This window comes from Strix uralensis, chromosome 4, assembly GCF_047716275.1.
Source record: "Strix uralensis isolate ZFMK-TIS-50842 chromosome 4, bStrUra1, whole genome shotgun sequence".
Taxonomy (NCBI): Eukaryota; Metazoa; Chordata; class Aves; order Strigiformes; family Strigidae; genus Strix; species Strix uralensis.
The window spans coordinates 92,780,312-92,807,911 of record NC_133975.1 but is presented as its reverse complement, the minus strand read 5'-3'; the positions used below and the strand labels follow the sequence as shown (position 1 = coordinate 92,807,911).

At 36.6% G+C, this 27,600-nt stretch overlaps 1 protein-coding gene across 6 annotated transcripts in view; it reads left to right on the top strand.

Moving 5' to 3' along the window:
- The window catches only part of UBR1 (ubiquitin protein ligase E3 component n-recognin 1), a 79,284-nt gene that overhangs the window by 21,885 nt on the left and 29,799 nt on the right, over positions 1-27,600 (top strand). For 5 of the 6 annotated variants that reach the window (XM_074867895.1, XM_074867897.1, XM_074867898.1 and 2 more), the window contains 23 exons: positions 3,194-3,324; positions 5,680-5,821; positions 6,786-6,848; positions 7,152-7,275; positions 10,066-10,170; positions 10,626-10,714; positions 11,503-11,601; positions 12,284-12,441; positions 13,044-13,143; positions 13,444-13,572; positions 14,372-14,552; positions 15,469-15,530; positions 15,741-15,851; positions 16,793-16,858; positions 17,034-17,135; positions 18,656-18,719; positions 19,144-19,268; positions 20,214-20,266; positions 21,297-21,399; positions 21,916-21,964; positions 23,961-24,115; positions 25,042-25,141; positions 26,840-26,949. In XM_074867895.1, coding sequence (XP_074723996.1) covers positions 3,194-3,324; positions 5,680-5,821; positions 6,786-6,848; positions 7,152-7,275; positions 10,066-10,170; positions 10,626-10,714; positions 11,503-11,601; positions 12,284-12,441; positions 13,044-13,143; positions 13,444-13,572; positions 14,372-14,552; positions 15,469-15,530; positions 15,741-15,851; positions 16,793-16,858; positions 17,034-17,135; positions 18,656-18,719; positions 19,144-19,268; positions 20,214-20,266; positions 21,297-21,399; positions 21,916-21,964; positions 23,961-24,115; positions 25,042-25,141; positions 26,840-26,949 — 2,421 coding nt within the window. The remainder of the gene's footprint in view (positions 1-3,193; positions 3,325-5,679; positions 5,822-6,785; positions 6,849-7,151; positions 7,276-10,065; positions 10,171-10,625; positions 10,715-11,502; positions 11,602-12,283; positions 12,442-13,043; positions 13,144-13,443; positions 13,573-14,371; positions 14,553-15,468; positions 15,531-15,740; positions 15,852-16,792; positions 16,859-17,033; positions 17,136-18,655; positions 18,720-19,143; positions 19,269-20,213; positions 20,267-21,296; positions 21,400-21,915; positions 21,965-23,960; positions 24,116-25,041; positions 25,142-26,839; positions 26,950-27,600) is intronic. The other variant, XM_074867896.1, reaches the window with a different exon arrangement.

The following is a 27,600-nucleotide window of genomic DNA, read 5'->3' as shown; positions in this document are numbered from 1 at the left end:
CAAGTCCAAAGCTGTGTTACGGCTGCTGTCAAATAAACTGGAACATACTCCTACAATGAGTGTTACCTGAGAGTTGTAAATGATAGAAAGCATATAATTAGACAATTATTCGAATTTGAAAAAGTAGAAAGTTACTTTTAAATAGCTCTCTGTTGTCAATGTATGTAGTTATTATGCAGTCAGTATATGTAGACTCTCTAGTAGAAGGGCAGAAGTACAACCACTACAATAATAAAATGCATCTGTATGTTAATATATACTACATGTAACTATTTGATTTCATTGTATGACCATCTTCCTTTTTTAATAAAAGACTTGTCTGTCAGGAATTTATTATGACCATGAGGCTCGAGGACATTTGGATTACCTCATCGTTTGTTCTCTGATTTGAGAATCAAGGACATTCATAATGTAGTAATATTCTCAGCATATAGTGCTTATTAAATGAGTTCCAAAGCACATTTGGAACAGACATCTTGCATATTTCTTTTCCATCATGTTTTCTGAGAGTATAGAAGTTTATCTATGCTTGTCAAACAAAAAGCACTCTCTTCTGGATGATCCTGACCAGTGCAGAGGATATATCATGCTAGGGTGTTTATAAACTTACTCTGATCAGGTAGAAGCAAATAAGAAGAGGGATATGTTTGCAGTGTGTTTGTCTGCTATGCAGAACTTCGTAAAAATGTGCTTAGGAACTGGCTGCTATTTTTAAAAGGTAGATTAAGTTTAGAGTTTGATCTACAGAATGACCTCCTTTTAAAAATAAGCCCTTAGTAGAGGACAGGTTTCAATCTACAACATTAAAGATATACACCAGAGTTTTCAGCATTTCTGAGATAATGAGGTGAACATTAGTAAAACACAGTATCCTTACAAAAATCCTAGTTAAACCTTGGTTTAAGAAAAAAGTTTTGCAATGAGATACTTACAGAACTTCTTGGCATGTATGTAATATGGGGCTCAGAAAAGCAATTCTTCATTTTAGAATTCCCACTCCAGGCTTCTAGGAGTCATCTGTTTCCTATTGATTCCAAGTTAATGTCTTCACTGTGCCAGAAATATAAAAAAATTTTTGCCTAAATGTATCCTTAAAACCAGATAACTTTAAGAATTCCTGTCTGAGATAAGGTAAAAATACTTCCCAGGCACACTTGTTTAGAAAAGAAAAATAAATTTATTGGTAGTTATTTTTAAACTTTGATTTCTGAACATACTTTGTTCATTCTTTCACAATTTTGTTTTTTGAAGCTTTACCTGAAGCTTAAATAATTACATATTTTTGGGCATAGTTCTGAGGCAATTTTATTTTTGCCCTTTCAGTTTACATTAGATGAATCTTAATTTCATTTTGCTATGACTTCGATTAATGTGGATGGCATTGGAGGTGGCATTGCGTCATTTAACTTTTCACTGTTTGTATGAATGCAATCCCCCCCTTTTAATAGTTTATAAATCCTTTGATGTGGTTTACTTTTGATTTCTTCTACAGGCTGAAGGAGAGCAGCACATCTTACTACAAGGTTCTTGTTTGGAGTATCTCTTATGCACAGCTCTGCGTTTTCCTCCGGCTCTATATCATTTTTGCTTAACATCCGTTAATGCTTAAAAGGCCAAACTCTTAAGAAATACTGGAAAAAAATCTTAGTATATTTACAACTCAGTTCAATTAGATTATTCTTAGCACTATAGGGTTTTTTTTATTCTGCTCCAGACTTTAAGATGATGATAGCTTTGTCAGTCTGGGAAAAAAATAACTACCCCAGACATTTACATTCTTAATTACCAAAATCTACCATGAGCTTATCCAAAATTAAGTATGTACACACAGTGATATTTATAGACTGTGATTTCACTGGCAGACATTTTGGATTGTATGTTTGACTCCAGATTATTCTTCTAATGCTTATCAAGTCAGAAAACTGTTGCTGGAAGCAATTGGTCATGTCAGTGCATCTTTACTTCCCTTCCACTACATTTTTAGCTTTTCTATCATGCACACAATGTGATTTTTACTTGTCTGGGTTTTTTTGAATTTTTTTTTTTTTTAAAAGCAGTCATCTTCATAAATGGATTTGACTGTAGTTGATTTAATGGTTTTTCAAAACCATGATTCTTAGCTATATTAAACACATTACTCCTTCTGTTCTTTTAGATTTAACATATGTCAGATTGTGTATTGGAGAGGTGAATGCCCTTTGTACTTTGAGATTAAAAGTCACATGAGAAAAGCTTTATTCTTGGAAAGTGTCTTTGTTTCTCATGTTTTCTCATTCTGGCAAACACATACATACACAGATTTTTGTAGGAAGTTTGGGTGATCTTAAAATTATGAGAAGCCTTGTGTAAATACTCTAGAAAATATCAGCCTCTGTTTCTGTGTCATATTTGTATATGAAATCTGGTTGCATTAACATTATGTACCATTTATATATGCATATGCTGAAAGGAAGGTGGATGTGGAGAAGGTCTTCAGGACTTTTGGGTTAAAGCCCTCATTTCACACAATGTAGTTGCAATGTATCTGTCTTGTACCTGAATATTGATTGCTTCATTCTCAAGTGCAGATTTAGCAGTGATTTTCTTTGCTTATTACCTTGATTTCTCTCCTGCTTAAATGCTTATGGCAAGTATTAATAATGTTATACGATGTAGACAATTCACTTAATGAGCTTTATCTGGGTGGATATGTCAGTTCAGAGGGATATCTTGAATGATTTCTATGTCTGAGGTAGGTTTCCATGGATGATTCTGTTCAGGGAGTGTCATAAATGTTTGACAGAGTACCCACATAGAAGAGCAAGCAATTCAAGGGAAGAATTTTGGTCTGGACTTTAGTATCTTTGTATGCACAGAAAGCTGTTAACCAGCTTTTTTAAACTTTTTTAAAAAAAAAAAATTCCTGGTTTCCTAACACATTTGGTAAGACCTTTTATAGTCTATTTCTAGATAAAAAACTGTACGCATAAAAAAAAGGTAGGTGCCACTGTTGGAATACTACTGGGAACCCTTGGGATTAAATAATTTTGAAGAGAAGAAATTAATTTGCTTGTAAATTGGTGTGATTAATTTGCTTGTAAATCACGAAAATGCTAATTTCCTGAAACAAATATAGTAATAACGTATTCTACCAACGCTTTTTTTTATTTTTAAAATTTCTTTTCCATATTAATATTGTCTCTTGTTTTTACAGAATTCTGAATGTCAGCTGAATGAAGAAATTATGGAGCACTCCAGGAGGGTGTTTCCCTCGGTGATAAAATACATTGTAGATATGCTTATATGGGAGGAAGAGAAGGAACTGCCTCTGGAGCTCACAGTTAGGTAGGGAGTATTTCCAGCTTTATCTTCAAGGTATTAGAAACTTGGATAATAATTTTGCCTGTGGTAATGTTGATAATAATTTTGCCTGTGCTCATGCAAACATATTAGTGCCAAAATCCCTGTAAACAGCACTGTAGTATTTTGACCTACAGTTATATAGAGAAAACCTGTTGGTACTTTATGAGAAGTATCCTATCAGTTACCGAGGGGAGCTGCTCCAGAGCCGGCCTGATCTGCAGTGGAGCAGCAGATCGTGGTGCACAGGGAATTCTTCTGAGACAGGGAAAACGCCAGGACAGGGGAGGGACCCACCAGGAGCCGTCAGCTCTCGCTGGAGATGCTGACTGAGGCCTGGGTGATGCCAGAGCAACCATGACCACCCCCACACCTATAAAAATCAACCTAGGGAGGCTTAGTCTTCACTGGCAATGTCTCTTCCCACACTTCTTAACTGGATGGACTGCAAGACAGGGACTGGGGGAGCAAAGTCCCTCCCACTGTATGAGAAGATCAGGTTTGTGACCACCTGAGGAACCTGAACATACATAAGTCTATGGGACCTGATGAAATGCATCCCAGAGTCCTGAGGGAGTTGGTTGATGTAGTTGCCAAGCCACTCTCCGTGATATTTGAGAAGTCACATCAGTCAAGTGAGATCCTTGGTGACTGGAAAAAGGGAAACATTGCACCCATTTTTATAAAGAGTAGAAAGGAGGACCCTGGGAACTACCAACCTGTCAGCCTCATCTCTGTGTGTGGGAAGATCATGGAACAGATCCTCCTAGAAGCTATGCTAAGGTACATGGAAGACAGGGAAGTGATTCGAGACAGCCAGTGTGACTTCACCAAGGGCAAGTCCTGCCTAGCCAACCTAGTGGTCTTTTGTGGTGGAGTGACTACATCAGTGAACAAGGGAAAAGGTACAGATGTCATGTATCTGGACTTACGTAAGGCCTTTGACATGGTGCCTCACAGCATCCTTCCCTCTAAATTGGGGAGATAGAGATTTGATGGGTGGACTATTCAGTGGATGAGGAATTGGTTGCATGGTCACATACAGAGGGTAGTGGTCAACAAGTCAATGTCCAGATGGAGATTGGTGACAAGTGGTGTCTCTCAGGGGTCTGTACTGGGACCAGTACTGTAGTATCTTCATCAGTGATACATACAGTGGGATCGAGTGCACCCTCAGCAAGGTTACAGACAACGCCAAGCTGAGTGGTGTGATTTACATGCCTGAGGGACAGATGTCATCTGTAGGGTCCTGGACAAGCTTGAGATGAACCTCATGAGGTTCAACAAGGCCAAGTGCAAGGTCCTGCACCTGGGTTGGGGCAACCCCAGTATCAATACAGGCTGGGGGATGAAGGGATTGAGAGCAGCCTTGGGGAGGAGGACATGAGCCAACAGTGCATGCTTGCAGCCCAGAGGGCCAACTGTGTCCTGGGCTGCATCAAGAGAAGTGTGGCCAGCAGGTTGTGGGAGGGGATTCTCCCCCTCTACTCCACTCTCATGAGACCCCCCCCTGCAGTGCTGTGTCCAGCTCTGGGGCTCTCAACATAAGAAGGACATGGACCTCTGGAGCAGGTCCAGAGGAGGCCACAAAAATGATCAGAAGGATGGAACACCTCTTTGATGAAGAAAAGCTGAGAGAGTTGGGGTTGTTCAGTCTGGAGAAGAGAAGGCTTTAGGGATACGTTACTGCAGCCTTTCAGTACTTAAAGGGGGCTTACAAGTTGGGGACAAACTTTTCAGCAAGGCTTGTTACTATAGAACAAGGGGTCATGGTTTTAAACTGAAAGAGGGTAGATTTAGACAAGATACAAGGAAGAAATTTTGTACGATGAGGATGGTGAAACACTGGAACAGGCTGCCCAGAGAGGTGGTAGATGCCCCATCCCTGGAAACATTCAAGGTCAGATTGGACAGGGCTCTGAGCAACCTGATCTGGTTAAAGATGTCCCTGCTCATTGCAGGGAGGTTGGACTAGATGACCTTTAAAGTTCCCTTCCAGCCCCAACTCTTCTATGATTCTATGAAAATGGGAAAAGACTGTTGTGTGTCATATTGAAAAGAAAATGGGATAATAAAACAGCAGAGAGAGGAAATAATAATGGAATAATCAAATAAATTAAAACCTCTTTTGTCCTTGGTACATGGTTTCTGTGGCTTTTTCTGGTATTGATGGTGAAGGGGTTTTGTCTTTGACATGAATAACATGCTTCATTTTCTTTTACAATTTTTTTGTATTTTACGTTTATCTCAAGCTGTCAAGTGAGCTGTTGCTTGTATTGGATAGGACACTATTTACGATATTATTTTTATTTGTATGATGATATGTTGGCTTTTTCCCAGTAGAGAGAAGGTAGACAGCTACTACTGTGTCCTTTTCAATGATGAACATCATTCTTACGATCATGTCATCTATAGCCTGCAAAGGGCACTTGGCTGCGAACTTGGTGAAGCCCAGTTGCATACTACTGCCATAGATAAAGAGGTTAGTGCTTTCTGGATATGGAAGAAAGTCACTTTTTAATTATTAAGAAGTGCTACTATAGTCCCTTGATCATAGAATCTTTGTTTCTGGGATGCTGGAGCTTCAGGAGAGAGAAAGGCTTATAAAACTTATAAAACATCTTACCAATACTATAATCCTTTTTAATCAGTAAAAACCGTGGTTTTGTGTTTCTCTTTGTTCAGGTAGTGAAAATTCAGTTGTATTTCGTTAGTAGCATCAGTCTTACATAGTTACAAGTCCTGCAGTTGCATGTTTTGTAAAACATGTATATACATGCATGCTTATAGGGTAACTTTTAAAGGTTCCTTTTGATTGAAACCTAAATTTTAGATCCAGAGTTGATCAGACTCTTCATTTTACAAAGCACCTGCTTTGTTATAACAGTTCCACAACATACAGCTATGTCCTGTCGTCTTGCCTGAAATTCTGCTGTGTGGAGAACTTGTTTTGGAAGCCCATACCTCTGATTTCCTTTGAGTGAATTTTGAGGTCTAAGCTGGACCTGTTCTTGATTTTATTGAAAGAGCTATCAAACCCACCCTTACATACCCTGCTATTTCATATACAGAAGTAACAAATCATAGGAAAGACTGTAGGAAAACAATCCAGGATGAGTGTACTTTGTGCTAGGAAGAAAGTTGATGTGGTTTGTATTTGAAGCATTCTGCAGAAATCCCTCTCATCTCTTTTAATGTGTATGTGAATTTTCCTCATCTAATTATATTAAGATACCCAGAGTTTACTTTGTCATTCCATTGTTAATTTAATTAAATCATCTTTTTTCTAAAGATAATTATCTTAATTTTCATTGACTTCTAGATGTCTGAAAGCAGCATGGTGTGGTGTTGGTCCCTATTTCATATATAAAACCACAGCAAGGATCAGGCTTGTGACACTTTGGTTTTGTTTTATATTGGTCTTACGCTCAGTATTTTCTTTACAGGGTCGTAGAGCTGTTAAGGCAGGACATTATGCCTCTTGTCAGGAAGCAAAAGAAGAAATCAAGGTAACTTCCTAAAATTTTTTTCTCATTTAAAAAACAAACAATTCAACCTCATTATTATTAATACTGAAGCCTTATTTGTCTGCTGTACAGTCTTTAACTTAGTACTTCCATGCTTTTATAACCTGCCTCTGAACTTTCTGAAATTGAATTTACACCACCACATTTGGTATAGATAGATAGATATCTTCAGAAATAAAATGTCAAACTGATTTCTTTTGTTGCTTGGGAGAGGTAATGGGTGGTGAGGACAAATGTGAAAACTCATGTTATCTTTATATCTGCTAATATTTACCTGACTCCTAGAGGCATTCTGAAAATGTTTCTCAACGGCCGCTTCATGTGGAGGTTCTGCATGCTGATGTTATGGCTCACCAGAAGTTTGCCTTACGCCTTGGTTCTTGGCTGAACAAACTCATGAGCTACTCAAGTAAGAATAACTGATTTTTTGTTATGGTAATGCCATGTCAGTATTTGAATGACTAATTGTCTCAAAAACTGTCTTTAGCAGTGATATTCCCTCATTAATGTACTTTCACATTCCTCCTAATTAGTAAATAAATAGTACGGTAGTATGGGTGCTGCTATCCATCTGTATGGTTATGAATAGCAGTACTTTTCTGTTCCTTCTTTCTAAAATAAGTGTCTTTCCCTGCTCTGTCTGTTCCTCTAGAAGTTTTATTATCCTCAGTTTCAGCATCACATGCCCTGTTTCAGTGAATTCTTTGCTTAAAAGCTGCTCTCCCCAGTGCTGGTGAAAAGCTGCAGAACATCTCCACGCGTGAAAGCATGCATCCTCTGCTTGAATTAATTTCTGCTTCAGATTTGATAGCTGTGATGTAATTAGACAGTGCAGTAAAACAAACACACACCTTAATTTAAAAATTTGTCCAGTAGTGGAAAGTCTATTTTAAGCTTTCAAATATTGTTCTGGTGTTTGATGATGCTCATGATTTTAAAGATTTCTGAATCAATCTAACTTTGATTTCTGTTATAGGGTTTTATTATACCTGTGCTTTGCCAAACTAAAGCCATTATAAAATTTCTTTTCACTGTAGAAATATGCATAGATTAATCTCTACTCACTGCTTATTCTCCTTCTTGATAGGGTAGATCTGCTTTAGCCTCTTTTGTAAGCTTGGATAATGAAGTGAATTTCTTACCTTTATTCCTGAACACTTACTTTCAAAGAATCATAGAAGGCTTAGAGTTGGAAGCGACCTTAAAGATCATCCAGTTCCAACCCCCCTGCCATGGGCAGGGACACCTTCCACTAGACCAGGTTGCTCAAAGCCCCGTCCAACCTGGCCTTGAACACTGCCAGGGAGGGGGCAGCCACAGCTTCTCTGGGCAACATGTGCCAGTGCCTCATCATCCTCCCAGGGAAGAACTTCTTCCTTCTATCTGATCTGAATCTACCCTCTTTCAGTTTAAAGCCATTACCCCTTGTCCTGTCACCACATACCCTTGTGAAAAGTCCTCCTCCAGCTTTCTTGTAGGCCCCCTTTAGGTACTGGAAGGCATCTGTAAGGTCTCTGTGGAGCCTTCTCTCCTCCAGGCTGAACAACCTCAACTCTGAGCCTGTCCTCATAAGTGAGGTGCTCCAGCCCCCTGATCATCTTTGTGGCCTCCTCTGGCCCTGCTTGAGCGGGTCCATGTTCTTCTTATGTTGGGGGCCCCGGAGCTGGACACAGCACTGCAGTGGGGGTCTCATGAGAGAAGAGTAGAGGGGGAGAATCACCTCCCTCAACCTGCTGGCCACATTCCTCTTGATGCAGCCCAGGATGTGGTTGGATTTCTGGGCTGCAAGTGCACATTGCTGGCTCATAGTCAGTTTTCCATCTGCTAATACCTTCAAGTCCTCCTCCCCAGGGCTGGTCTCAATCCACTCATCCCCCAGCCTGTATTTGTGCTTTGGATTGCCCTGACCCATGTGCAGGACCTTGCACTTGGCCTTGTTGAACTTTATGAGGTTTCCAACCTTTCCCTTGAAATACATATATCGGAATTGTACCTTTTTGTAGTTCTTTACAAGATTTTACAAATTGTAGCTTTCTGTTCTTTTTCAACTTTGTATTTATTTCAGTGATGGTATTTACTTGCTTGTTGGAGTTTCTCAGACAGTTCTTTTAATTGGTACAAACTTTTGACTGTGTGGTTTATTTCAAGGTTTCTAGTGAAAGATAGATTTTTTTTTTTTTTTTTTTAAATCTACATTTTCGTTCCTAGATTTTTTTTCTTACTATTTGCAATGTTATGGAATTACTCTATTTAAAACACAAACTGACAGCTAATTGTTCAGCTGTTGATTCTGTGTGAGTATAGACAAGTTGGTGTCAGTGCCCCAGCAAATCCCCAGAATGTTAGTTTTTTAAGCATTACCTTTTTAGCTGATGAGATAAACTAAAACTAAAAAGGAGTCTCCCATGTTGGGTGTAGCATTCTGGGTTAGGAAATTGTTATAGGTCAACTGACACTTTAATATGTTTTATGAGAGTTTTCAAACACAAAGATTGAAGTCTTAACATTCCTGTCCTTGTTTTTCTTGATTATATACATAAATGCTTTTGACATAGATGCTTTTTGTGGTCTGGTGGTTCCTGTTCTTTTCCTGGTTTTACTTCAAGTGGTAGAACACAGATCAAGAAGCATTCAATACTATTTACTTCCAGGTTGTCAGGAACTCGATTCCTGGCACTCCACTTTTCCTTTTGAAATTAGTAATATAAGAGCTCATTTCTGAACAGTAGTAACCTGTGGGTGACTCTGATATGCTGATCCCCAAAACTGCTTCAGGAAGTACTGTATTTACTGATAGGTGCAAGAAAATATAAAATAATGTTCTGAAATTCTACAAAAGACTTTCAGGCTTCAAGGCAGGGACCAGTGTAGACTTGCCTAGATTGTGCATTTCTGTGCTGACATAGTGAACTCTTTTTATGGATCTGCTTTCAAAAGCTATCTAAATGCTTTTAATTTTAAAATACTCTTCTGCATCACTGAATTTATTAAATAAAGTAGGTAAGAATAATAATAAGAAATTAGTAAGGGGGAGAGTATGTGGGAGTATGTTCACTGAGGAAAAAGTGTTGTTAAAAAATAATTCATACTTAGGTGCCTTTTTTTTAAAAGAATAGAATTCTGTAATTCTCATTTTGTTGGCTCATATAATTTAATTATCAACGCATTCTTGTACAAATGAATAGTTTTATCCTTATAGGTGACTTTCGCCAGATCTTTTGTCAGATATGTCTCGAAGAAGCTGGGTCTGAAAAGCCATGCTTCATAAGCAAGTTGATGCTGTGGGATGCAAAACTTCATAAAGGTTTGTGTATCCATGTTGCTGTAAACTGAAGAGGCAAATTAACTTCTCATGTGTGTAACAAATGTGTAAAAGTCTTAAGTGCTACGTGGGTAGAGTTACATTTCATTATAGCTTTTATATTGTTCTTTTTATACAGCTGTTGTTCTTAGATCTGAGATAATAAATATTTTGGGTATGTATTTGCCTCATAAATTTTTCCTGCTTTATGTATTTTGAAGAATCTTTTCACAAGACATAGCCTGACTATGAGTGACTTGATGCTTACTCTATGTTTTAAATACATACCAATAAACATTAAAGATAGAAAAAAGAATATTAACAACTTTGTTCATATACTTCATAACCATTTCAAGGCTTTTAATGGTTTTTAATTACAATTTAATACCTGCTCCTCTTCCACAGAAAGCTGCATCTTAGTACAATAAAGTGACATGCATTGTATTGGCTCTTCACAGGGGCAAGGAAGGTTCTTCATGAACTTATCTTCAGTAGCTTTTTCATGGAAATGGAATATAAAAAACTTTTTGCTGTGGAATTTGTGAAGGTAAATGATTATTTGCTTTTTATGCTGTGAATTTTTACTAGCTTTGTAAAACTTCCCCCAAGCTTGGAGACTGTTTCAATAATGAGTTTTCAACAAGCAGAGCATCAACAACTAGATTAGCTTTTATAAAGTGTATTAATTTCAATGTCACTGGTTTGTTCCTTATATGCTCATTTTGAATGCAGTATTGTTAATATTTGCGTGTATCTTTTGAAATGGCAAATGAATTGCAACTGAAACTCGTCTTTCTTTTTAAAAGTTAGCTACAATAGTTAGGAAATACACAAAACATAAGACCAAGTGTTGTTTGGTTTATGGTGAGACTTTTAAATTCTGATAAAGGTGACTGACACTTCATGTCTCTGGACTGAAACAAAGCAAATGAAGACTTACACTCCTCATTGTACACATCTTTTATAGACAGCTGTTGAATAAATACCCATGCAGTTCACTGCAGGAGGAAGACTTGTTTTCTAATAAATCAAGGTCTTTATTGATCCTTTTTTCAGATATTTAATTTCTTTTCTTGGGGAAGAAGGGTTGTAGTAGAAAAAATATTTTGGTTCCAGTCTGACTGAACAGTTAAACTGTATATAAATCAGTATTAAGGCAGTGGGGCACATACTTAATTGCTTTGGTGTATCAAGGACATTGTGCTGTTTTTGTTTGAACTGCTTCTATTAGAAAGGAAGAAGGGCACCGAGATGTAATTCTTAAATAAAAAGTTAAACACTTCTAATTAACACTTGTTTTATTTATTTGAGTTCCCCAATGTTTTCTTTTCCTAGTATTACAAGGCACTGCAGAAAGAATACATCAGTGATGATCATGACAGAGTTCTCTCTGTGACAGCACTCTCAGTTCAGATGTTCACTGTACCTACTCTGGTATGTATAGCCTGTCTCTGCTAGAAATTTAAAATAAATTTGAGAATTGCTAGCAGTACCACCTTTGCAGACTGCTGTACTTGGCAGAGAGTCTTTATGCATTGCTGAGTAGTAAATGAATGATTTTGAGATTTGTGAAGGCCAATATGAAAGCAGGAGCTTGAGTTTATGTGAAAATTCCTTACAGAAGATAGAGGGAATGCAAATAAGTAGAAGTTTTAGGCAGCATTGTTCTCTGCATTAACTTTCTGTGCTCATTTACTGTTAACATTTACCTTCTTATGTAACTTTAAAAACTTGGGGGGGAGGAGATAAAAAAATGATTATATGTCTTTTTGTGTGGGTGAAATACGTTAAATCCTGTGGGGGCAAAGTATACCCATAGGTTTTAAAGGTTATATATTTCTTGCCTGAAGTACTAATGTAGAAGTCCTTTTCTACAAGATCTTTCTAGAAAAAGTAACATGTCTGTTACATTGAAGCTGTCAGAGTGAACAAACATGCTAAGTCGATAGAAATTGTGTTCATACGTAATAAATTCTAAGGGAGTTTTTGTAGCTTGGACTCTTTACAAATGCTTAAAATAATTTCTAATCAGAAAGACTGGATTCAAAGGAAAAATTATATTGACAGTTCTCTTCAGCAAAAATAGGAAGAAAAAGTTTCAATTTTCTTCTTGCAGGCCCGACATCTTATTGAAGAACAAAATGTAATCACTATCATTACAGAGACACTCCTAGAAGTGCTTCCAGAGTACCTAGACAAAAATGACAAGTTCAACTTCCAAGGTTACAGTCAGGACAAACTGAACCGGGTATATTCAGTAATATATGACCTCAGGTAAGTGTAAAGCTGAGAAGCTAGAGCAATTCTTAAAAAAATTGGCAGTAGGATGAGGTGTTTCAATTCAGGAATCTGATGATAAAAATGCTTTAAAAACAAACCTCAAACCCTCAAAAAACACACATTGAAATGTTAATGGGTTGTTTTTTGGTGGAATCTTAACATTTTCAAATCCAAAATGATATTCTATAAACACATTTTTTGATGATTTTCCCTGGTATCATTCCATATAACAATTGTATTAATAAAAAAATATATCTACTCTGAGTCAGTATGAGAAATTTACTTCTGCTCTTTATCATTCTGGGAAGGCTGTATAATCCTCATCTGCATAGCATTTTTCACTCTTACAGGTCCCAAATTACTCTAATAAACTGAATAATGTCAAAGCAAACCATCCCAAATACCTTGGAATTAAAAAATCTGTTAATTTCACCGTTGGAGTTGCACCAAGCAACTCTACTAGAGGAGGTTGAGATGGGGAGGGTGATGTAATGTGATGATGCAGTTGATTATTTTAATACAAAGAACACTTTCAATACAAGCATAAGCAGAAGAGAAGCCTGAGCAAAAGATGATAATATTTTCTTTGGGGACAGGTATGTCTTAGTCAGCAAGCCTACATTATGGACAGACCGTCTGAGAGAGCGGTTTTTAGAAGGATTTGTTTCTTTCCTAAGGATTCTAACTTGCATGCAGGTACAACACATCTAAATAATTTCTTTCTAATATGCTGTTATAAAGATATTACAGCACTTTTTTAGCTCATCTTTTTGGACATAGCAATATTGTGGATATAAATATGCAATTAAGATGGTAAATTCTTCAGTTCCTATCTTGGGTGGGTGAAAAAGTAATGTTTATAAAATTAATATTCATCCATTTTAGCTACATGTTTCTGAACAACCTATATTTTACCACGTGCTTATGGGATTTTGTGTTGTTTTAAGCCTGTGATCGCTGATCTAGCTTGAGTATTTTGTGACATCTCCGTTTCAGGGAATGGAGGAGATAAAAAGACAGATTGGTCAGCACATTGAGGTGGACCCTGACTGGGAAGCAGCTATTGCTATACAGATGCAGCTCAAGAACATTCTTTTGATGTTCCAGGAGTGGTGTGCCTGTGACGTAAGTATATCAATTGTCTGGAATTCTTACATGTGTGCCTTTTGTGAATATTCCTGAGTGCTTATTAAATAGCAGCTTTTTAAAAAAGCTCACTATTGTTCAGTACAGATCTCCACAAAAAATGAGTCTGAACAAATTAATCCGTGGTGTGACAGAGAGAAGAGATATTGGAAGAAATATAATCCTCTAGCTGACAAAGCTGCACAGGGTGTGAGGCAAATCATAGAGAAAATACTTCTCATAATTCAAAATCTTGAGAATTACGTTCATGGTATCACTGTCAAGTATTAAGGTTTTGAAGCACATGCTGTTCGTTTTTAATTGCAAAAGTGGACTGCAGAAACTTTGCACTAATTGGGTAATTGCACTGTAAGTAGTCTTAATTAGTGATGGAGCTCATCCTTGTGCTGGAGGAAGGGAGGAAATTTTACAATTTGTAAACTTAAAGATATTTTAAAGTGTTGTTTTTTTTTTTTCAGTAGGAACAGCTACAACAGTTCAGGAGCTTTTTGATCTATTTTGGGGTGCTAACCATGCAAAATATTTAACATTGCAGCTTAAATAAGTACGTAGACTTTAGAGTATTTGATAGAGCAGCCCTTTTTTAACAGAAGCATATTCTCTGTTGGCTTTAGTGGATGTTCTACTGCTTCAGTCCAGTACTTCTCAGTATTAAGAAACAGTAGTAATTCTATTGTGGATTTTTAGTAACTGTTTATGCCATCAGAAAAAAGTGAGGAATTTTAGTGTATATATATGATTTTTAAATATAATGCTATGCATTTATTTTAAATTCTAGGAAGAGCTGTTGCTCAAGGCCTACAGGGAATGTCATAAAGCTGTGATGAGGTGCAGCACAAACGGCCGTTCACGGGAAAAGACAGTGTTTCACTTGTGTGGCCATATTCTGGAGAGCAGGCATTACAGAGTGTCTGCAGACCCTGTCAGCATACATTTACCGCTGTCTAGGACTCTTGCTGGTACGTGATGTGTTTTGTTTTGATTGCTATTTGAATGATGTCTATCATCAATCTCTGTTTCTTTATTTTAGAAAGCATTTAGGTTAAGCGCTTCACAGATCAGTCACTTTCTGACTTTCTGACATTCTCATGATCAGGCAACCCTGTTCCCCAGATGTCCCTCTAAGGGAAAGGTTTGCTCAAAAAAAAATCTACCATGGAGGTTGGAGGACATTTTTTTTAAACAGCAGAGAGATAAGCAAGTCAGGCAAGAAGGACAAGTTTCATGTTTTAATGAGATCTTCAGTTTTCTCTAGACTGTCTGAATTTACGTGGTTCTGTTTCCACCTGGTTTGCGTAAATGAATGTTCATTATTACTGTATCTCAAATTTATTTCCCAGCCACATATATCTTAGGACTGCTAAAGTGCTCCTCATAAAAAGACATGTTTGCAGCATGCCAAGACAGATTTCCAGTCAGAGTACAAAGGGCTACAGCAGTGGGTGATTGCCACTTTCTCTAGAATACAAAAGAAATCATATGCTGTTATTAAGCTGTAGATTCTTTATCACATCATTTGATACCAAGATACCATCTGTTAAGCCTTGTTGTCTTGAAATTCAGTTATTACTGACGTATGATTTAAATGTGAAATTAGAATTTTCCCAATACTGCCTAGCATCTCAATTTAAATGTTTTAATGAATTCATTAAATGAATAGATTTATTCATAAAATAACAGATTGTAAGACTGGTAAGAACTGTTGTGATAATGTAACAGATATCTTAAAGTAACAAGTCTTTCCTAAATAAACTTTGACTTTTTTTCTGTAATTCTCTGAACTGTAGATGATTTAGCTAACATTTAGAATGGGTTGGAGGAGAAACTTTACTGATTTTGATTTATTTTCTAATTTTTTTCTTTTTGGTTTTGTAGGTCTTCATGTACGATTAAGCAAGACTGGAACCATCTCAAGATTGCATGAGTTTGTTTCTCCTGTGAGATTTTTTTTTTTTCTCCAAATGCTTCTTGTGATTTAGACTCTGGGAAGAAAAACGCCTAGAATTATATCCTGTAACTTTAATGCTGTGCACACATAAATTATTTTGCTGCTGTCAGTGTGTCTTTGTTCACTAGGACTTGCACTTCTAAAGTCACTGACAGACTTACTCAATTTTTTTTCTTTTTTCTTTTTTTTTAAATTCTAGGAAGAATTTCAAGTGGAACTGCTAGTAGAATATCCTTTGCGATGTCTTGTCTTGGTTGCTCAGGTTGCTGCAGAGATGTGGAGAAGGAATGGACTCTCCCTCATAAGCCAGGTACTTCCTACAATATTTGGTAGTGAGGTGGTCCTAATGGTGTATGCAAGTGTTTCTCAGTAATGCTCCCAGTGCTGTTTCTGTCAGAAAGAGGTCGCGGGGGTCACTTCTACACTAAATAGAAAGATTTCTAGGTGGGGATTTAGATGACTTGGTTTGATTTCCAGCTTCATCAGTGGCTTGCCTCCCTGTATTAGATAAGTATTTTCATCTCTCTTATGACTGTTTCTGACTCTGTGAAATGACATTAATGTTACTGATGTCTACTGTAAACTGCTTTCAGATCTGGTGAAGAAATCACTCCATAAGTACTGTTAGTACTGTTGCTTATAACTTAAAATGTTAGAAGAATCTCTTAGTGTATGGTAGTCATTATATGCAGAAGTTAAACTACTTTAATCTCATACTAAACTTTTGAGTGCCACATAACTGAACATGACAAACATTTTATACTTGTGGGCTTTTTTGTTGCAAGAGTAAAGCAAGAGTCTATCCTTAGGTACTTGTATTTTGCCTGCTTTGACTTCACTACTTTTTTTTTTTTTTTCTTCTTTGATGAAAGAAATCTTCCGTGTTTACCTTTCACAGGACCCTTTGGTGAAATCAAAGTAAATGTTGGTAGCCACCTGTGGAATTGTCTCTTTGAGAACTGGGGTAGGAGAAGGAGATTTTGACTTCAGTCAGTAGCAGCCATTAGAGTGATGTTGTCTTGGAAGAGGGTGTGAAGAAGTATGGCATAGATGTTCACTGGATATGTGAAAAAACATTTTTCACTTCCATCAAAGTACATGTTTGTTTTGAAACATGGGACTGTCCCTTACTCAGTTAAGGTGCTGTACAGTTTAAAAAAGCCTCAGACATTAACTGGTGCATATTTGACAGTGCATTACATTACTTCTCTGCTTAAATTTTGTTTTCCTATTTCTTTTCCTATTTCTCAGGTATTCTATTACCAAGATGTTAAGTGCAGAGAAGAGATGTATGATAAAGACATCATCATGCTCCAGGTATAATGTTCTGAATCATTGCTTGCATGACTCATAAAATTTTCATGGAATTTCTTTTAATTTTAATAAAGTTTGTATGACTTTAAAAGTTTTTCTTGGTAAAAAAGTATTTTTTATAATTAGTGATGAACTGTAATAGTAACTGATGTTCATATTAGTTTGGGTTTTTTGATAGATAGGTGCATCTCTTATGGATCCAAACCAGTTCCTCTTGCTGATACTGCAGAGATATGAGCTTACTGATGCTTTCAGAAAGATGAAGCCCACCAAAGATCAGGTAAGTGGCAAGTATTTATGTTGATAGTTTGCTTTGAGTTTATGGAACATTAATAAGAGAAACTAGCTACTGTTGATAACTGCATGTTTAAGACCACACTAAAAGTCAGTCAACACATGTCCTAGTGGTAGGATAAATAATTTTGTATTCGGAATTTGTAGAGGCTTACTGTCGTGGTTTAATCCCAGAAGGCAACAAAGCACCACCTGGCCACTCACTCCTCCTCTCTGGTGGAGTGGGAAGGAGAAAATATAACAAAAGGCTCTGGAGGCAAGACAAGGACAGGGAGGGCTCACTCACCAGTTATGGTCATGGGCAAAAGACAGACTCGATTTGGGGAAAAGAGCCATCAATTTAATTTGAACACCACCACCACTACTAATTTACCAATCAGAACAGACTAGGGCTGTGAGAAATACAACCACATCTTAAAAATACCTTCCCCCCAACCCTTCCTTCTTCCTGGGCTCAGCTTTGCTCCCAGTTTCTCTACCTGCTTCGCTCCAGCGGTGCAGGGAGGCAGGGGATGGGGGTTGTGGTCAGTTTATGACCCATTGTTTCTGCCACTCCTTCCTCCTCCCAGGGAGGACTTCTCGCACTCCTCCCCTGCTCCAGCGTGGGGACCCTCCCACGGGAGACAGTCCTCCACTAACTGCTCCAATGTGAGTCCTTCCCCTAAGGCTGCAGCTCTTCACAAACAGCTCTAGCGTGGGTCCCTCCCGGGGGGGGCAGTCCTCCCAGCAACAGGCTGCTCCAGTGTGGGCTTCCCTCAGAGTCCCGGCCTTCTTCAGGCACAGCCCCTGCTCCAGCGTGGGGTCCCCCATGGGTTCCACCGGTGACCTCCATGGGCTGCAGGGGCACAGCCTGCTCTCTCACCACGGGCTGCAGGGAAGTCTCTGCTCTGATGCACCTCCCCCCCCATCCTCCTCCTCCTCCTTCACTGACCTTGGTGTCTGCATAGGTGCTTCCCTCACTCCCCCCTCCATTTCAGGTTCCCCTTCTTAAATACGTTGCTAATTAGTTTGGCCTTGGCACAGAGGTGGGTCCGACTTGGAGCTGAGGGAGCTTCTTGAAGCTTTTCACAGGAGTCACCCCCTCCCGCGCTACCAAAACCCTGCCACACAAACCCAATACACTTACTCAAAATTAGCTAACAGGATTTGCCCTGTTTGACCTTTATTTCATCAGACATCTACCAAAATCCACGTAAATGACTTCTCTATAAAATTTCTGTCTCTTAAGCCATATTATGTGTTCTTATTTTGGCTGGAAGTTTCTTGGATTGTTGTATTACTTCTTGAGGCTTGAACTTACGTGTAACCCTTCATTTGAGATACATTTTTAGCTGTTGTTCCCTTTCCTGGATGTGAATCTTGCACTTCAGTTGCAGAATAATATCTCTCTACAAGCACAGGTATTTTTTCTAGCTTGTTAGAATGGAGGTGTCTTCGGAGTACAGTGTCATTTGATAGATTATCCTGCTTGATTTTTTTAAAAACTGGTTTCTGTAATTCTTGTAGGATTTGATCAAACAATGTAATGTGTTAATAGAAGAGATGCTACAGATTCTCATCTATGTTGTGGGTAAGTTTCATTTCTCTCTGCTATAGTAATGGCTTATTGCAGTTTGACAAAACAGCCTTGATGGCTTTCTTAAACATAGATGGTATGGAGAGGATACCGGAGAATGCCTGTTTTAAATAGATGGTTCAGTAACACAAGTATTTGTTAAGCAGAAGCAATAGGGGTTGCATAGTGAAAGAAGCTGTTAGGTAACTTCATAATTGACTATTAAAGTAGAATATGAAGAGAAACTCCATCTCAGCATAATTTGTTAGGAAGCTAGGCTAAAAAACATTTTCCCTCTCAGACACTTGGGATAGGTTTCTAGTGAATGCAAACTTATACTATGAAATATCTCAGCAATAGCATTACCTCTGTGCAAAATTCAGAATTGCTTTATAACTGTCATACTTGCTATTCTTGTCCTTTTGATTCATTCTGGTAGGGGAAAGATACGTGCCTGGAGTAAGTAATGTGACAAAAGAAGATGTTACCATGAGAGAAATCATCCATCTGTTATGTATTGAACCAATGGCTCACAGTGCAATTACCAAGTCCTTGCCTGAAAATGTGAGTCCTGGTTTATTTATTTTCCTTAATTGACTTTTTCTTGTTTTATGTCTTTTTCTTCTTCAGTTTCCATATCTTTATATGGAAGCATTTTATTTCTGATACAAAGCTTAAATGTTGGTTTCAAAATTACAAAATAGCATGACAAAGGGGCTTACATACCTTACTGATGTAATGGTAAATTACTGGTAAATGTCATGGATTCATGAATTGGCCTAATCTGAAAAGGCTTTTATGGGGATTGTGCTTTTTGATAAAGAGATGGAATATTCAGCTGTAGTTTTCCTAGATTCAGAAAGAGAAGCTTTAAAATTATCTCTTCTGGCCCTGTAGGACCATGCAGTTGGATTCCATTCTGCCCTGTGTACCGTCAATAACTTTGATCTTGTAATTTTGATCACTTAAACCCGTGCAGATCAGTTGGAAGTCAAGTATTGTACAGGTCTATTTGAAAGCACAAATTTCCCTGCCATTCTATTCCAACTGTTGAAAATTCAAGCAAAGGAGAGATTAGATTGTATAGCCTGTGCAAGTTTCCAGGGCTGACAATCAATGCAAAAAGCTTTATTGTGAGTTTTACTATAAATGAAATAGCCTGGAATATATTATCATAAACCAATAATGGATGATCCACATCCACGGTTTTAAGAGACTATAACTCTGCTTTTCCCTCTGTTGAGGTTGGGTAAGGCACTGCTCTTTCTGGAGATCAGCTCTGTTATAAATAAAATTTACATGATTAAATGAAAGTATTATCTGTCTTCGGTACTTCCTTGTAACTTGTCAATTATGAATATCTACTTTCTGAATAATAGTGGGCAGAATATATTAAGTCATGAATTAGGGAATTGATCTAAATCTGTATGTCTATTTTTGTTATACCTAGCATAATACTGAAGATATTTGAATCATTATATATTTATCCCAAACTAAATTTTTTACCAGGAGAACAATGAAACTGGCTTGGAGAATGTAATTGATAAAGTGGCTACGTTTAAGTAAGTTCTTAATATTGTCTTATAAGTAGCTTGAATGTGAAATAGGATCTCTTAGATTATATGGGTTAAACAACCTGCACTGCACAGTCTCTGTTCAGCTAATATTTTGCTGTCTTAATAAAATATATATGCTTTCAAATATACATAGGAAAGAAAAGTGTATGAAATGTCCAAAGCTTCTGCTTCTCTCCTTTTGTGCCCTCTTTCTTCACATTCAGTTTGAGGAGTCTCATGAGTTTAGTAATCTCAAATCCTAGTGGGAAAATCTTCAAAAATTCATTTTATTTGAAAGATGGTTGGGAGCCTTAAAAACTCGTGTACCTTTGACAAACACCACCTAATCATTGGTTTAGATGTTACTTAGTTCCTAACTTGTTGTAACTTCAGTTGGGAGTTAATTTTTTTTTTAACATACCTATATATATGTGTGTGTGCAAGCAAATATAGAATAATCAATAGTAGCAGTTGAGAAAAACTAGTTCAAATGTCTGCTATTTTTGTCAGAAAAATGTCTTGTAATTTTAATTATTTTAGTATGCCTTATTTTAAATGTCACGTGTTTTGCTTGTTAATGATTAATCAGGGGAAACATAGGTGTACCTAGGAATTTTGCTTTTGGACTTATATAGAAGGTTCGAAAAATCTCACTGGCTGGAAAGTAGCTGTTTGTATTACTTGTTTTGTACCTTGGTTAAAGACAGTAATGAATTTTATACAATAACATCCAATGTCTGAAATTCTAAGCCATAAATTTAGAATTTATCTGTCAGAGGCTATATGGTGTACTGTAGATGGTATAGACTAGAAATATTTTGCTGCTGAGTAGTATTTACAGTAGTAAACAGTCATGAAAATTGAAGACTGATAACTGTACTCACTCAGTGCTCTTCGGTTAATGGACCAACCATCACTATTCCATTTCTTACTAGCATTTCTTTAGAAAATAAATTGTGTTACTAGTTGGTTTGCAATCAAAGATGTGCTGAACATACATTATTAATCTGTATGTCATGAAATATTTCTCTGTAAGGAAACCAGGTGTATCTGGCCATGGAGTTTATGAACTGAAAGATGAATGCTTGAAGGAGTTCAATATGTTCTTTTATCACTATACCAAGACCCAGCACAGCAAGGTAAGTAGTGTGAGATTCAGTCTCAGAAGTTAAAAAATGGTTCATACTTACCAATGTCCAAATAATTTTGCTGAATCAAAGGAATTAATGGATTCTAAAGAAACTGATTCAGTAAAGATTACATATAACTAACATCAAAACTAAACTTGTAATGAAGTCAAGATTGTTAATAAAAATTGACGTGTTATGGTTTGTATTAGTATTTTCCCTATGGTGACTTCTATATTAACTCTGTTAACTGTTTATACTAAGAACGAAGTATCTTAAGAGTTATCTTTGAACTGGAAAATCCCAAGCTTTGCTTTTATAACTCTTATTAAGGAAGCAAATATGTCTGGTTATTTATCTCTACTACAAACTGAAATACGAAATGCAATATTGTTAAATGGATTTCACAAGAATTACACAACAAAGTATTGATTATGTATCTTGCCACATTTCTAGTTTAGGGTTTCTCGTTGTTTCATTGTATGCTTCTGTAGAGATGCTGATATAACAACACTACTTTTTCTGTAGGCTGAACATACACAAAAGAAAAGAAGAAAACAAGAAAACAGAGATGAAGGTAAAACTTTGTAACTGATGACTCAACAGATGTGCTAATTCTTCAGTAGTGTATGTAGTTGTGCATATAAAATGAGCTTTGAGAGATGGCTTATGACTCAATCATGGATAGTTGAGTTCATATTAGATTTGTTGTAATTGTAATAAATTAGCACCTGACGTTTCTCTTTTTTTTATTAACACAAAGATAGGAGTTCTGGAATTTTTAGTTTAATTTCCATGTAGACAAATAAATATGGCATAGTACCCATTGACAAAATCAACAACTTTGAGTTTTTTATGGTGGAGTAACTAGGAGGCAAAAGTTTATTTTTTGTGAGTAGTTTCTCTAGCACAGTGTTGAGACATAAGAATGCCGTGTAGAGAAGGTTGCTGCAGGAACTAGTGCTTATATCCATTCTGTAAGTAGCTTGAGGCTTAAGTTTTATAAATCAAAATTTTCTTTTTTAGAAGCTGCAAATACATGTAACAATAAAACTCCATGTTTCCATCATAACACAAATGTTAATTCCCTTTTGAGTTTTACTCATTCAAGTCACGAGCATTGATTTGATTTGAGGAGGACTTTGTAAGCTGAACAAATAAGTACAATGAACAATTTAATTAAATCAACTATCATCTGCTTTTGTGAGTTGCAACAGATATAATTATTTTTCTCTTCCCAGATTGACCTTCCAGTTTTGAATACCTTTAATCTTTACTTCCTATTCTAAAACGTATTTTGATTCTTGTGTACAGTCAGGGACAGTATGGCATTTCATACCTAAGATAGTTAAAATTAATTCTGAGTAAATTTTAATTGCTTTGGGTTCCTTTCAGTAGAAAAACTGTGGAACTGAAAAAGAATAACTTGGCATTGTCATTTAGGAGGGCTGCAGTTAAATTGGAAATCACATTTTCTTTGGAAAAATTTAATTTCCTTCGGTTATAAGTAATTCAGAAGATTGTGACAGCTGGAAAATAAGGAGGAAAAAAAAGTATCTTTGGATTACTTTTGGTTTCTTTCTCCCCTGTTTATACAGTTCACAGATTTCCAACAGTACCTTCTTCATTTCACCCCCACCTCCCCCGTTCACTTTAGCAGCTTAAAATGTTAGCAGGGACATCTATTTTTAAAAATGCAGATATTTAGATGTAATTGTCAGAAACTCGCATTGATGTAATCGGAAAATACAGTTCCAAAATAAAGATAACTGTTTATGTTGATGTGTATCAACATAGCCTGAGGCTACCCACTTTGTTGCAGATACTTCATGCATATGCTTTTATGTGGCTGTGTTGTCTTTGTCAGTAACTCTCTAATTCATTCAGTCTAAATGGTCAAAAGATTGATGATTTCAGAGTCACTGCATTCATGAAGTTTTCTGAAAATAGGCATCCAGGTACCAAAAGAATACTTAAGTCAATGCTTCCAGGTAGGGAAAGGCTGTGATGTTAAATGAACTGCTGTTAGTAGATGCCAAAATTCCAGGTGGCTCCTGGGTGAGACACCACATCACACGGTTTCAATATTAGCTCACAAAATGTACATAGCTAGAAATGGTCAGAATGCCCTGGTACAGGAAGAATTTAGAGCTGCAGCCATATAGGCGTGGGACACTCATGTGAGATGCTACACTCTGGAAGATCCACTGCTTGCTCTTGTTCAGTGACTTGAAAACTGTGTCTGATGCAAAACACAATATGTTTATTAGTGATACATAAATGATAAGGCAGTGCAAAGTATTAAATATGTGCATTTACAGATACAACTAAGTACTTGTGATTGATTGTTTAGCTTAGTTTGCATGTGTTTTATATAAGAACTTACTAAAAGTGCTTAGTTTTGCTGAAGAGAAAAGCTGAGTAAGGTGCACAATTGTGTTTGAGCGTGGTTTTCTTAATTTAAAGGTCCAGTTGTTCTTTCACTGTAATTAGTGTGTTTGTGCTCTCTACTTTTTGCCTGCAATCTTTGAGATGCCAGTTTGTTAATATATTTGCACATCTCCATTTTCTAGCGTTGCCACCACCACCTCCTCCAGACTTCAGTCCTGCATTCAGCAATGTGGTGAGGATTCTGAACTGTGACGTTATGATGCACATACTGCGGACCATTCTTCAGAGAGCTGTAGAACTGGAAACCCACTTGTGGACTGAAGCTATGATCCAAATGGTATGGTTAGCTTTGGTCTTCTTCCTATGGTCATTCCCGTGTTGATCGTAACTGCTTATGATAAAATCAAAATGTGTAAAGGTAAACTTCAACTTTGAATTATAAGAATTTACTTTTTTGTCCCCAGACCTGTTTTTGTAAATCTTGCTGACAAAGAAAGTATTTCTAATTACTTACCTCCACTGTAAAATAGAAATGTGAAACACAATAGTATTAAATAGGGAATATTCTTCAGTTTTCTATTTTGCTTTCACCCCTGTGTTGCCTCATTACTGAAGCTATTTCAATATGTAATTCTTACCTCATCTTTTTCTCGAAAATTCATGTGCAAATCAGTAACCCTTTGATCATGTTAAATTGGAATTGCTTCATCTTGTAAGGTGCAAAGTCTCCAAATATGTGAATGTCTTTGGGGCCTCAGTCATGAAATAATAGAATTTTATAAGTATTTAAACATTTCATTTCACCACAGGGACTTTATACTTGAAAAAAAAGGAATTACTGATATTGTTGAAGTTGGTTTGGTTTTTTTCCTTAATATTTGTAGGATTAGGACCTGAATTTACAGGCTAGTTGAATTAATCAGTTTTGTTAGAGTGCATAGATAATTTAGCTGCCTTGCCTTACATGCTAATCTTTGGATTATGGAATTAAGCAAATATTCATAGATTTGTATCAGAAAAATGACAAGGTTTATTAATTTTAGTGCAAGTAATATGCAGGAAGATGATACTGTGCATTGTTATTTAACTTTTCCATGTATGATCTCTTGTTTTTTTGTTTTTTCTCTTGTTTTTTCTCTTGTTTTTGTGTTTTATAATGGCTATATCAGTGTACAGTACAGAACTGTATTAAACATCCTTATTTTATATGCCAGTTTTCCAGACCTCTAACAGTGAATGAGATTTCTTATTCTCTCTTTTTAGGTGCTTCATCTCCTTTCTTTAGGGTTACTAGAAGAGAAGCAGCAGTTACAGAAGTCTCCAGAAGAAGAAGTAACCTTTGATTTTTATCACAAAGCAACAAGTATGTTTCCTTGTCTTTAAATGAGCAGCGTATATTATGCTAACTTGATTTTGTAAGGAGAAAAATAAACTAGAAGAAAGTATTCAGTGATTTTAGTCAGAAAGGATTTACTTTTTGCTACAGAACTAAAGCCTGCGAACTTTTTTTTTAAAAAAATAATCAAGAAACCAGGTTTGGACTAGCTTCCTCTGTTCCCAATTGCCAGGTATGTTGAAGAGGAGATGTGCTTCTCTTCCTGGGAAAGAAATGGAAAAGTAATACTGCTGTTAAATAACTGAAAATGGTTCTTCCTTCACAAGAACATTCTTGTAATGGGAACCAAGAACTCCTTGAAAAATGGCAGTGGATTTTAAGTGAACTGTCTCCATCTTCTGTAATCCTGGGCTGTACGATTACTGATTTTCTTGCAAGTTAAAGTCTTTTACTATGGTAGTGGTAATAGAAGCAAAGTTTAGTGGCTATGAAGCATGCTTTTTTCTTTTTCTTTACTTTTCCAAATCCCTACAGAGCACTTCCTAATCTGACATTCAAGACTAGTGAGTGGGAGTTGGAATCTATATTTTCTAAATAATCTTCCATTTTATCCCCAGTTTCTTCTTCACTGTATAAGAATAAATTTTTTTAAAAATCCATTATCAAGCTAAACATAATTGTCACTTGAGAAATAAAACAGAGATAGGAATTGTGAAGTAAAATCATAGAATTGTTTAGGTTGGAAAGACCTTTAACAGAGTCCAACTGTTAACGTAGCACTGCCAAGTCCACCACTAAACCATGTCCCTAAGCACCACATCTACACCTTTTAAATACCTCCTATGTAAATAAATAAATACATAAAGCTGAACTGCCTTTAGTTTTTTTTAGTTTTTTATTTTATTTTTTACACAAAAATGTTGTGTAAAGAGGTGTCGCTGTTTGAAAAACACTCCCATTTCACTTCTTAAAAATTTTTCTTAGTGTTGAGCGAGAAGTATTGCCATCACAGTGAACATATTTCATGTCAACTATAGGAATACACTAAAAGTAATTACAACTGAGATGTTGGAGAATTCTTCGCCAGCTTTAGCTTTGCATAACCAGAAAAAACAAAGCCCCGTTTGTACATAAGGGATACAAAAATAATCAGTATTTTTGGAAGAGAACTCCTATTGAAAAGAGATTGGAAAAAAAAATAATTTAATATATTTGTCTCACTTCTAAAAATATGCAAATTAATTTCAGATGGAAAGTGCTGCAAAAAGATATTATTAAAGAGAATCGTCTCAATTTTAAAGCGTGTGTGTTAGAGAATGGCCTAGAACGTTATGAACTGTTACCAAGGTGTGAGGAGACAATTAATTATAATCGTTTTTGTGATAGAAATGAAGTTGTGCACACTGAGCTGTTTGCAAACTTAGATGAGCTATAAGAGCTTTACTGCTTCTCCTTGAAGCAGAAGGCAATTCTGTTTGTGTCTGTACTTCTGCTCTTGGAAGTAGCAAAAATTATTGATCTACGAGGGGGAAAGGTTATACTACGTTTAACTGGAATAAACAGATGAAATTAAAACAAATGTAACTATACAGTTGTGTTCATGTATGTGTGTTATATAATCAGCAAGATTTTAAGGCATGTCCATGGTTATAAATACATGAAAATGTTGAGGTGGTTTTTTACTCTGAAGACCCATGCTTTTTTATTGTTCTCTCCTTTGTAAAGGAATGGGAAGCTCAGCCTTGAATGCTGTGAATGTGTTAATGCTTCTGGAAAAATTAAAAAGAGTTCCTCAGTTAGAGGCACAGAAGGACACAGTCAACTGGATACTACAGGTATGGAAGGGGGAGATAAGTATGATCTGCCTTTAGTAGTTTAGAAAAGCTTTTATAAAAGATGTTATGATTCCTACATATAACCCAGTGTTTAGAGCTGCAATTTCGTGAGAAGCTTAATCTGTTGAAACTTTTTTTTCCCCCTCAGACAAGATGGTTTCTTGAATACTGCATTAACACTTATGAGTCATTGTACTTGCTATTTCTACTTTCAATTACTGAGTCAATTTTTGCTTAGATAACTCATTCCAGTGATGACATTTTTTATTGTCTAAACGTTATTCCTCGTATTTCTGATGCATAATAACAGCAAGTGATAAGCAAAAGCTTATTAATTGGGAAATCATTTTAGACTGCTTGTATTAAGACTTGAGTCATACGGATCTAATTAATGGCCATATTGTATGTTTGACCTGGGGAATTTTTCCATCCAACTCCCTGCTATTACCCAGTAAGACATGGGAAAAACTTCTAGAGCCGTGACACCTTCTCTAGCATAGAAGGCTGCTACTGCTTCTTAGCAGGAGTACCACTGTCCTGTTCCAATTAGGCTTCTTGTTTAGGGGGCTTCTTGTTTTTTAGGTGGCAAATATAGAAGACAGTGCTTTTGCAAAAGAGGGTAAGAATCCATAACAGGGTTCCAAAACTATC